General features: G+C 35.8%; 2 protein-coding genes across 4 annotated transcripts; one reads left to right on the plus strand and one right to left on the minus strand.

Annotated features, from left to right (window-relative positions):
- Positions 1-5,712: 5,712 nt before the first annotated feature.
- Positions 5,713-11,022, minus strand: LOC132182646 (glutamyl-tRNA (Gln) amidotransferase subunit C). 3 transcript variants are annotated; one of them, XM_059595949.2, is made up of 4 exons: positions 10,705-11,022; positions 10,469-10,545; positions 8,363-9,171; positions 5,713-5,892 (listed from the first exon to the last, which is right to left on the minus strand). In XM_059595949.2, exons 1-3 carry the CDS (start codon positions 10,791-10,793, stop codon positions 8,378-8,380), a joined length of 960 nt encoding a protein of 319 aa, XP_059451932.2. In that variant the 5' UTR covers positions 10,794-11,022; the 3' UTR covers positions 5,713-5,892; positions 8,363-8,377. The 3 variants fall into 3 exon arrangements, with proteins under 3 accessions (XP_059451932.2, XP_059451933.2, XP_059451931.2); XM_059595950.2 differs by having other exon boundaries at positions 5,713-5,907; XM_059595948.2 differs by lacking the exon at positions 5,713-5,892 and having other exon boundaries at positions 8,262-9,171.
- On the plus strand, positions 5,917-7,678 carry LOC132182647 (uncharacterized). Its single transcript, XM_059595951.2, has 3 exons — positions 5,917-6,055; positions 6,171-6,246; positions 6,968-7,678. Exons 1-3 carry the CDS (start codon positions 6,020-6,022, stop codon positions 7,675-7,677), a joined length of 822 nt encoding a protein of 273 aa, XP_059451934.2. The 5' UTR covers positions 5,917-6,019; the 3' UTR covers position 7,678.
- Positions 11,023-11,306: the final 284 nt, after the last annotated feature.

Raw genomic sequence — 11,306 nt, forward strand, 5'->3', positions numbered from 1 at the left:
CTTAACTATGTACTTTAGAAAGCTTTATGTTCAAAATTTTGGTAGAATCAAACGGTATATATAGTGCCACATAATTGAAAATTTTGATAAAATGAATCAAGTGAGGTGTTACAATCTGTTATTACGAGTGCGTTATTGTATGTAAACTACTCATATTTTCCTCAAAGTAGGACGGAAGTGTTACAATATGAATCGTCATCAACCCGTCCAATTAAACTATCCCGAGTTGTTGCTGGTTTGATGGAAGGGATGATGTCCCATTGGAGTATATATAAGATTGATTATGGTTCCTTACCACAAAAAGATGGAATAATGATTAAAATGACTGTTAATTTCAATTGGATGGCATTCAGCTAAGAACATAAATTTCTTCTAAACTAGTCTGGAGGAAATATCCTCCAACCCATTTAAAATAGTGCAAAGTGTCTATAAACATTTAAAAAGCACATTAAATTCTTAAAGTCATTAATAGCAATTTACTAACTTAGACTAAATTTAATGTGCCTTTTAAATGTTTATAGACACTTGGCATTATTTTAAATGGGTTAGAGAATATTTCCTTCACTGCTGGCTTTAGCTAATATAATGATAATTACTGCCATACACGTATACCTATATTATAATGCCTTGTTGGAATATTTAAAGCAACATTCCAAGGGACCCCATTCATGTAACAACAATACTTACAATTTAAGCTAAAATGTACGTTGATTAGCTAGGAGGGGGCCGTTTGTTAGAATCGTGAACATATGCGGAGAGTTGGAAGTTGCTTGGCCTTGTACACAAATTAATGGATGGTTTGTAGTCGATTCGGCCCTTTCATCATTGAGCTTCGTCAACGAGGGTTGCCGGCCGGCCAGATTCTGTCTATCAATCCCATCACTTTCTCCATCAAATCCAACCACCAATATCCAATGGGTCATCATACTTACCCTACTTATAAGTACCTCATCTTTGAATCGATCGGGATCGGGCCAGACCGTAGGTCTCCTTCCATAAAGACCCCCACTGAACAATTGGAGTCAAGTGTGGATCGCGCGATATATTTTTCATCCAAATTAATAGAAAATAATGGTGGGGGCGTTAGAGGCAAAGTGAAAATTACTAGTACTTTAAAGTTTAAGGGTGATTGCAAATACGAGTTAGTGCGAGGGGCATGTACAATTTCCCGTTTGTAATATATTATATTATATATGCTAATTAAGCTTTAAGAAGTGCATGTTGCAACTATATAAATGTCGACCTAATTGTATTCATTCCCATCTGTTTCGTATAATGAATTTTCTATTACAAATTTTCTCCCGTAAAACCTGGTGGTGATCAAAGAAGAATCCTCATTTTTCAACGCCATATCCCTAAGTTCTGGCTTTAACGTTAATGGCATGACGTAGCACTCAATTTCAAAATGATGGTCGTGACTTTGATCTGGATTTGATCTTATTTCCAACATCTTTTTTACGTGTTATTTTTTATACTCATTTTATACGGATTGATGTAATATTTTTTTTTTAAAGTAAATTTCTGTATATTTTTATGTAAAATTATTTAAATTACGTCACGTCAGTGAATGTAAAATAAATGTATTATAAGTAGAAAGATGGAGCAGCTAATTACTTGTATGAAGGGGCAATAAGAAACAACCTTCCATATATATACCAATAATGCCAAACGGCGCCGCTGGGATGATAAAATTTATAAATTAGTAATTAATTAAGCAAACCATATCTTTGAGGCATGTCGGCGCCAGGCTTGATTAGAAAATAATAATGAAGAGACAGATTGATTGATTAATTAATTAATGATTTATCCACCTAAGGCCAAAAGAGGGATATATAATGATGATTACTGGGAGTGGGAGCACCACCCTTGGCCTGGAGTTTTTTTTTTGAAACTTAATTGTATTAAATGAGTGAGCTTTTGGGCCTTTTCAGCAATCTTTGGTGCTTTCATTCACATCAAAATGCATCCATTACTCCAACATCCTATTATTTTAATTGCAATTTGTGGTAGAATTATCCAAATTTTTTTATGTTGTTGGGATTCTAACCCACTGAGTTAGATTTTTATTTCTTTATCTATCTATCACCAATTTAATTTAATTAGCCAAAGCAAGCATTACCGTCAGATCAGTCCGATTTGGGGAATTTCTTTGACCAAAAGTCAAGATCTTGAACAAGAAGTCAACTTGATTAGACAGAGACAGATCAACAAAATTCGACAATAAGGAGATACCAATCCATATGAAAAACAAATGGTAACTCTCGGACCATCTACTGCAAAGAGCCTTTAAGATTAAAATGGTATTAATAAAAGTAAAATACCTCACTTTAAATTGAGTGATTCGCCTAGGAATATTAGATGTAAAATCTTCTTCAATCAAATCTTTTTCATTCACTTAAACTATGGATATCTTATTAATCTTAAAAGTATCAAAAATAGCATAATAAGAGAGAATTTTCTAAAATATTATTCAATAATGATAACTTGATTTGCCCAATGGTTACATGTGATATGTAGTATTAGAATAGTTTTCTAGTGTCAAACGTCGGATCAATTCATATATGTTAAACATAAAGGATGTAAGCACTAGCTAGAGCCTGTTACTGGGTGCCGACGGAAGATAGCTCTAATGTTTAGGTCAGTATAATGTTTGTGAAGGAAATATAAATGTGTTAAATCCGAGTTTTGAGTTTGAGGCCAACATTTATTGGTTTATAATTAATATTATAGATATAACTTCTTTCACACCATGTTCTAGCATGATCGTGGAGTTTCCTCTCATGATGATTTAGGTTTACGCATCTCATATCCCCTAAATTTAATAATGTGACTTGGCATATACTTTTTTGATATCGGAGCGGATCCTCAGTTGCGCATATCATAATAGAACCGAGTTTCGGAGCCAGTATTTTTGTCTACTAACCGATTTTGGGCCTCTGCAGATGTGTTTTGTGGGGCCATGTGACTTTGTTGGCCTAATAGTTGACAAATCTCTTTGCACTTAACGATCGAGAAAGAAGTTAAATTATTATAAAGCTTTGGATACATTCGTTGCAATTTGAACGCAATGATTTGAACCATCCAAAATGTAGAATCCATTTGAATCTCACATGACTTGTGAAATTGTGATTGCAGACAATATCTTATGTCTCTCAATAAAGTGGATGCCGTGGATCCTTTATTTCCTCCCTATGATTTGAAGGTGGGGGAATATAATAGAGTGCTTAATTCAATTCTCGAATCCCAAAAGTGTAAAACCTTCCCAATGATTTAGGCCAACATACTTTTGTTCGTGGCCTTTGGCCCACCGAAAGTGCAATTGCCCTGGAACCAAACTTCCTACTAATTCAAAAGAAGCGTAAATGGAAGAAATCATTGCCTTCTTTTCATTTGAGTAGTATGGTGAAAGAAACAAGTTTGTTTTACATCCATCCAGCTAATATATACTTTAACTGTCTCTTCGTCATAAAGATGAAGTGGAACCAGGGCCGGCTCAAAGGCTAGGCAACTCAAGCGTCCGCCTAAAGCTCCCGAGTTAATAAGGCTCAAAAAAAAATTTGGTCCAAAATTTTTTTTTAATAATTATTTTTCTTTTTGGGGTTAATTTAAGGCCCAATTTTTTTTAGTAAGACCCCATTAAACATTGAGCCGGCCCTGAGTGAAACGCCTGCAATCTCATAATTGGGTGGGTGTGATTCTCATTGACTTTCCCAGACGAAGAGAAAAGTCATTTTGAAAAACGATTAATTATAAGAGTATTTGGACCTATATATATAACCACCGAAATAAACAGATTCCGTAGTAAAATTCAGATACAAGACACTGTGATAACATAACTCTTACACCTCTTATGTCTTATGCAGGCTGCAGCCAAACAAGTCCTTACTATGATGATAGTGATTCCTCGGTTATTTCTATTGGCGTATTAAGTATCTATGAAAATGACTGTTACCAATTTTTTTCTCTGACTGCATTCTTGGATTCTCTTCTTCTTATTTATAATTTGTCCATTTGATTTGACAGGGACAAGGATCCCTCTCTTCCTAGTAATTTTCTCCCTTATTATTATTATTTTTTTTAAAAAAAAAGAAAAGAAAAGAAAAAGAAAAAGAAAAAAGAAGATGAAGAAGAATACTCATTGATGAAGAGTCAAATAAAAAGGGAAAGGCCATTGTGGAATTCTCCCTAGGTCATTTAACTAAGTAAAATTTTTACGTGTGGAGACTGTTGTACATTTTTTCCAGGTTTAAGGTTGCCTAATTACATGCAAAAAATGGAAACATATAAAAATTAATTAAATAAGCATAGTGGCCACTTGACCGTTGATGGTGATGATCCCCCTGGTGATTGCTAATCTGTCGAGCAACCCCATGGTGGTTATAAGGACCATTTGCGGCTCCGTGTTGGTTGCTAGGGTCGTCTAACCACCCTACAGTCGCCTATAGATTTGTCTAGCACCCTCTCCCCTTCAAATCCTCCGTGTTGGCCACTAGATCTATCTAGTGGCCCCACATTAGTCGCAAAACCCACGTGTGGGTTCCGCATTAGCTACCTCACAATGACTGTTAGAATTATCTAGCGCGGTCACTTTAGTGGCTACTGCCAGGTAGCCACCACTATATAATGTAAACTCTAAAAAAATTATTTTGGAAAATACTCTTTATTTTGGTTTTTTGTTTTTGTTTTTGTTTTTGTTTTTTTTTTTTTTTTAAGAAACACTACTCAAAATTTATTAAACGTATTTTCTTTCTTGGACGTCACTTTTTTTTTTTCTCCAAATGTGACCCCATCAAATTAATTCTTAATTTTTGCCCTTTTCAAAATATAAAATTTTAAACGCTTCTCAAAACTTTACATTGTGGTCTCCTACGGTAACTAACAAACTGTTAGGACACCCTTATTTGATATTCACCCCCAAAGTTTAATATCCCTCAAGATGGATATACATAGGCCGGGGCAAACTCACCGCCTACCGACTTTCAACCACCTACCGATTGATAGCCGATCGATTTCTATCGACAAAGATTAACCAATGGGTGGTAGGCAATTTTTTTTTTTTTTTTTTGACAAATTCGGTTGGCGAAATAAAATTTGTTAACTGAACAGACTTTACCAACCGACTTCGCCGATAATTTTCAATTTTTTCACATACCGACTTTACCGACTGCCTATCGGTGTTGGGACAAAAATTTGACAGAATAAGTCAGTAAAATTTTCAACTTTACCGATATTTTGGCGACGCCCAACCCTGGATATACAGATGCACGTAACAGACATGTGAAAAGTGTTACAAACATGTTTTTGAACTTTTCAGAACATGTAAAAAAAATTTGTGTTAACATAGTACAAATTAAATCCAAAACGCCATCCTGTCCCTACAAATGCCATTTGATTATTTTCGTGTCTGTTTCTTAAGGTGCATAATTCATATCACGTCTAAGTTAGGGCTGAACCTTGGCCAAATCCAAAGAAATTTCAGTCAATTTTGCACTAGCTAGTTCAAGGGAAGCAGCATCCTCAAGACTGAAAACTATTTCAGTTGCTTCATTCAAGCCTTCAAGGACCACACCCCCCACCCCCCAAAAAAAAAAGAGTACATTGGTCAAACTGGCAAATCAAATCAAGGAATATTTGAGTCGGGACCAAGGAAGCAACCGAACTGGACTTTGTCTAAACCATGCAACCATTACGAGAAAATGGTTGGCAGGAAAATGTAGAGTGCATGACTAAAAATAGATAGAAAAGGCACATGGACTATGCCTGTCAAAATGTGTCAAGTCTCTCAGCCTTGTCAAATCATCTTACCTCTCTCTCTCTCTCTCTCTCTCTCTGCATATATCCGTGATTTTACCTCTGCTCTGCAGTGTTGGGCTTCCAACCAATTTGATTTACCTGCTCAACTGGGTTCTATAAATAGGAAAGAAATCACTGTAGAGAAATGCAGAAAATAGGAAAAAGCGAAAGCCAGAGTTCCAAACACCACCTTCATTTTTAAGTAACCAGCACAGCACTGTTGAAAATGTCAACAAATGAGTTCGAGTTCTTAAAGATTGAGGTCCTCTTTTCTTTGTTTTTTGCTATTATTATTCTTTTTTGTCTTGACTTGTTCTCAATTCTTATTAACTTTTGCTTCCTTTTTGTGTTGAGTTTGATTAATTCTTTTCTTTCAGACATGCGTTCTCAAAGTGCACATCAACTGTCAAGGGTGCATGCAGAGAGTGAAGAAACTCCTCCGAAAAATTGGAGGTACTAAATTGAATACACCCAAATTTCTTTTAAAAAAATTTAACAGTATCATTTTTATCCATCATATAATTTTTGTTTTTAACTAATTGAACAATCATTATACATTAGTGAGTAAGCATACAGGCTTTTTTTTGTGATCGAGCATACATGCAGAGTCTATATATATATATATATATATATATATATATAAATCCTATAGAATGTTCAATAAATCTTCACATCTAGTGAGTAAGAGGCCTTCAATGGCACATCAATGACTACTGTTGATACTACCAAGGTTTGGTGATAATGATGCTGATATTCTATTTTGGGCTTTTTGGTCCTTTGGAGCGTCAAGAATCTCTCCCTGGATGTTGGATTCTAGTCATATGTCCAAGTGAGCAGTGGTGCCTTTACTCGGATGTTCAGTCCTTATTCCCTAGGACTCTTTTTTCCAAAAATTTCTGTGTAATTACTTTTAACCTCACTCATCATGAGTTGCCAACAAACCATCTAAGTGGTGATTTGGCCACCAAACATCTACTCAAAAAATACCCCAACAACCGACTTTTTATTTTTTGTTGGCTTTGTTGCCACAATGTGAGTGTTTATTTAAAATAAATAGCCCACAAAAAAAGGTAATACAGTGACCTCAATCCCTCATCCTTCTATTGTTTATCTCTATCATTTTTTTAATTATATATTTATTTGTTTGTTTATTTACTTTGGGTACTGGAAACAGGTGTTTATCAAGTAAGCATAGACGCAGATGAGCAGAAGGTCACTGTCACAGGTAGTGTGGATTCTTCTACTTTGATCAATAAGCTGGTCCGATCTGGTAAACATGCCGAGCTTTGGTCTCCAATTTCTAACAAGAAACAAGCCAAATTGATCAACGATGACAACAACCAGAACCAAACCCAATATCTAATGAATGGCCTCAATGCCTCCAAAAATCAGAACATGTTCCCCACCTTTGGCAGAGAAGATGATGGGTGGGGATCTGAAAGGTATTTTGATCAGAGTAGGGGGACCGAGGCCGAGACAGGTGAATTCAATCAAAATTTGATAGCAGCCATGCAAAATGCAAACCTGGGTGGGGATGGAGTACTCCCAATTGGCGGTCATGACAAATTGGAAAACAACATCATACCATTGAGCGGCCATGCAGGTTTTCATGGCAATGGCTCTGCAGGCTTTGTTGGCTTAGGAGGCCACGAATTTGGTGGGTATCAAGACATTCCTCACGAGTACGATCATCCATCATCGATGATGATGGCCAACAGACAAGTGTGCCACTACAACTATCCATCAACTGAGATGATGAACACTTACATGCATGACAGAAACACGATCAACAATATGGTGATGAATGACAGTGTTCACATGCATCAACCCCAGATGATAAACCCTACATCTTCGCTTCTCTCCATGAGTGGCAACTTCTATTAAGACTTCCCAGTAGTAATTAGAAGTGGCTTGACTTTGTGAGTGAGTACTTTATAAGCTCTATATTAATGAGAATGATTTCCTAGTTGATGATATTGTTACGATTAAGCTTCATTTGTAAAAACTTTTGTTTTCTGCATTCTGTGTTTTGTTTTTTCTTTTAAAAAAACATTAAAAAACAACTCAAACACAAAACACTCTTCAAAACACAAAAACAATTTTCATCATATTAGAACACTTTCAAACCAAATACAAAAAGCATCCTCTGACATGCATTATTAACAAACAGAGCCATGATGGTTTGTTATTTTGGAAAGGTTAATTTATAACACTATCATGAGCCTATATGTGGCCAAAATTCAAAATCATAAACTTGTTTGCACACAAAACAGAGCACATGGTTTAACTCAAATTCTTTTGACACTCTGCCTTTAAATGCTCAACTAAGAAGGAAATTTGTCAAAGGTCTCCCATGATGCAAGTTGCAACCATTAAAAAGCAGATACCAAAAATAAAACAAAACAATGACCAAGGTTATTGAGGCGTTGAAGAAATCAAGAAATCTTCCTCAGATGCATGGACTGAATGATCATATAACAGTGGAGGCTAATCTTTGAGCTCAGAAAAATCAATGATAATAGATTAAACATGAAATGGCAAAATTTCAAGGGACAAACAATATACATACCTAACTTGTTACAACTTAACGCTTTTGTGCTTTCCTCCGTCTAGATTGTGCCTTTTGCCACTTCTTTCTAGATACAACTTTGCTCTTTGGCTTCAACTTTAACTCAGGTGAGAACTTATAATTTGGATCTCTCATACGCGCTTGTATATCCTTGAAGAACTGAATATTCAATTTCTTAGGCCCTCCCTGTCTAAGCTCGGTATACTCTGGTCCTGAAACAATATTTTCAAATGCTCCAATTAGGATGTCTAAATCACTCATGACCTCCCACACATTAGTGTAACGCCCATCTGGGCCTTTCTTCAATTTTTTCAAAGCATTCTCAACTGCAATTTTCCTAGCTTGCTTTCCTGGGGACAACTCTTCTGGTTCATCTTCAGCTTTCAATAATTCAGAGAGTGTTCGATATTTAGGCATTTCCTCAAACTCAAACAATTTATCGATATGCTTATCACTACTTTCATTTGGGTAGGCTTCTGTAGGAATATCGTCATCATCATCACCCTCACTACCCGTCCAAAGCGTCTTCTCCTCATCACTCCCGGACCACACACTTCTTAACTCATCACTGTCATCAGCATCAATTAGGTCAGAGTGCTCCTTTGCCTGCTGTCTCACTCTCCGGATTTCTTCTTCAAGATGACTTGTTGGATCTTTTTTATCATCGCTTTCATCTTCACTTCCTGTCCATAGACTAGTATCTTCATCCATCTCTTTCTTCCATGTTTTTCTGAATTCCTCATCACCTGGTTTCGCAGTGCCAAAAAGATCATAATGTTTGCGCCTACCACGAGCATATGATCGTGATGCTGCAAAACATTCACAAATCATTGTTGCAACTGTGATGAAGAACAACAGTAGACAATGCTAAACTAAACCCTTGTTGTAACTGTGAATTACAATTAAGGAGAATGACAGAAATCACTTCAAATAATTTGTAGCCCAAAAAATTATATTGTATCTGTATTATCATATATACTTCATGCAGCAGCGGAACCACGTTGGTCTTGGGGTACCCTAGACCCCCCAAAGCCCAAGGTGGTCCCCAAAAAAAAAAAAAAATTATAAAAATTATAAAATTCCTATAAAATTTAATTTTTGACCCCCCAAATTATTTTTTTTAGAATTTTACCCTCCCAAACACAAATCTCTAGTTCCGCCCAACTTCATGCATCTATTTACCAGATAAGAATTATAGGATGGTCTAGTTGTTGATGATGGCAACCTAAAGCCCCAACCAGTACGACGATAATAATTAAGTTCCACTATTCTTAAGCACTCATAATTTTATAGTGCATTACCTTTTAAAAGTATATCTTATCTACTGGCACTTAAAAAAGCTAACTATTAGGCTCTATTAATATGCTTGGAAGTCAAGAGGACCAAAAGCCAAAACTGGAGAGCCCCCTTTGTCAAAGCCACTCAAACCCAATTACTCCATGATGTATATTTATTTCAAGACCGACTACGCAATTTAATCAGCCATAAAATTTATGATTTTTCCGCAAAACCTTAGCATTTCCTTTAATATATACTCATTTCTATGCAGTCCAAGAATAAAAGCTTTTCACAGAAGTTCTTTTTTTTTTTTTTTTATCATATCTTATCTTTAGTTATTATCTTCAGCATTTATCTTATCTTCAGTTATTATCTTTAGCACTTATCACTCATCAACTTGTTAGGAAGATGAGTTGGAGTTGTTTTGTAATGCTAGTTTTATTTAAAGACAATTGATCCTATGAATAAAATTATCAAGAGTATTATTCCCCAAACGTATGTTTGAAGGAAGTCCAGGTTTCTTCAACCTACCCTAAACTTTCCCATTACGCGCTTGAGAGTTCGAGCACCTAACACAGAACCACATATAGAAGTGTCGAAATAGGTTACTTTCAAATAACCAATCTAATTTTCTTCTACAAGGACTTTGTACAAGTACATAGACTGCATGGCATAACACCACTAGCTTTGAACAATGGGTTCACCAACCACCACGAACTCATGACGGGTCTTCTACATACAGAGAAAATTGTGAAACTCATCCAAAAACAGTGAGAATAGCGAAGGCAGAAGCCATAAAATCCAAAACTTTTGAAAGCAGAAGCAAACCTTGAAAATTTGGGTGAAACCCAAAATTAATGTGATGTCTTGAACCACTTCCAGCTGAATCAGAAAGGGTCTCTATTCTGAAAGACAGAGCGAAATGGGGTTTCTCAGATTTCGTCAAGAAACCATGCTAACAAACATTACAACCAGAAATTACAATGAAACTAAAAGAGAGAGAAATAAATATCTTTTAGCATACATACATAAGTCTATGGGATGGAAGAGAAGAGGAATCTGACCTTGGAGAAAGTGAAGGTTGAAAATGGGGTTTTGGAACTTTGCAAAGAGATGGGAGGAGGGAAAGGCGGGAACAGAGTCTGCGAGCCATCACCCTTGCAGAACATAAACTTCTAAAATTGTTCGATCATAAAGATCATTAAAAAACGGACCTTTTCAATATACAGAACTGGAAAGAGAAGCTGCCAACTTATTGAAGATTCAACGCCGACCCAGAAAAGTATAATACTGTATCACTACCAAAATCTGGAGCTTCCACCGATAAATTTGAACGTCAATTGTGTGGGAAATTGTACGGTAAGTTGGATTATAAAACTCCAAGTCATTGTGTCTTTGTATGTTCATTAAAAGATAATGAAAATTTGAATGGAACTATTTAATAGAGTTCTCCTCTTGCCTCTACAATAAATAAAATTTTTGGGTAAAATTCATTTAACCTTCTCAAACTATCACTCTAATGACAATTTACGTCAAATCTATCAATTGCGACAATTTACCTCCCAAATTATCAAAACAATGACAATGTACCTCCACTTTTAACAAAATGATAAAATTACCCTTACTAACTTTTTTCAAAATTTTAAGGGTATTTTTGTCTTATTAA

The sequence above is a fragment of the Corylus avellana genome, chromosome 5 (genome assembly GCF_965113065.1).
Source record: "Corylus avellana chromosome 5, dhCorAvel1.hap1.2, whole genome shotgun sequence".
Classification (NCBI taxonomy): domain Eukaryota; kingdom Viridiplantae; phylum Streptophyta; class Magnoliopsida; order Fagales; family Betulaceae; genus Corylus; species Corylus avellana.

What these genes read in the sequence shown, in the direction of transcription:
- LOC132182647 (XM_059595951.2), top strand. Translation starts at nt 6,020, where the DNA reads ATGTCAACAAATGAGTTCGAGTTCTTAAAGATTGAG. An exon ending in TCGAGTTCTTAAAGATTGAG is followed by an intron (nt 6,056 to 6,170) that starts GTCCTCTTTTCT and finishes CTTTTCTTTCAG; the next exon opens with ACATGCGTTCTCAAAGTGCA. An exon ending in ACTCCTCCGAAAAATTGGAG is followed by an intron (nt 6,247 to 6,967) that starts GTACTAAATTGA and finishes TACTGGAAACAG; the next exon opens with GTGTTTATCAAGTAAGCATA.
- LOC132182646 (XM_059595949.2), bottom strand. Translation starts at nt 10,793, where the DNA reads ATGGCTCGCAGACTCTGTTCCCGCCTTTCCCTCCTCCCATCTCTTTGC. An exon ending in CAACCTTCACTTTCTCCAAG is followed by an intron (nt 10,546 to 10,704) that starts GTCAGATTCCTC and finishes TCTGTCTTTCAG; the next exon opens with AATAGAGACCCTTTCTGATT. An exon ending in GTTTCACCCAAATTTTCAAG is followed by an intron (nt 9,172 to 10,468) that starts GTTTGCTTCTGC and finishes AATGTTTTGCAG; the next exon opens with CATCACGATCATATGCTCGT.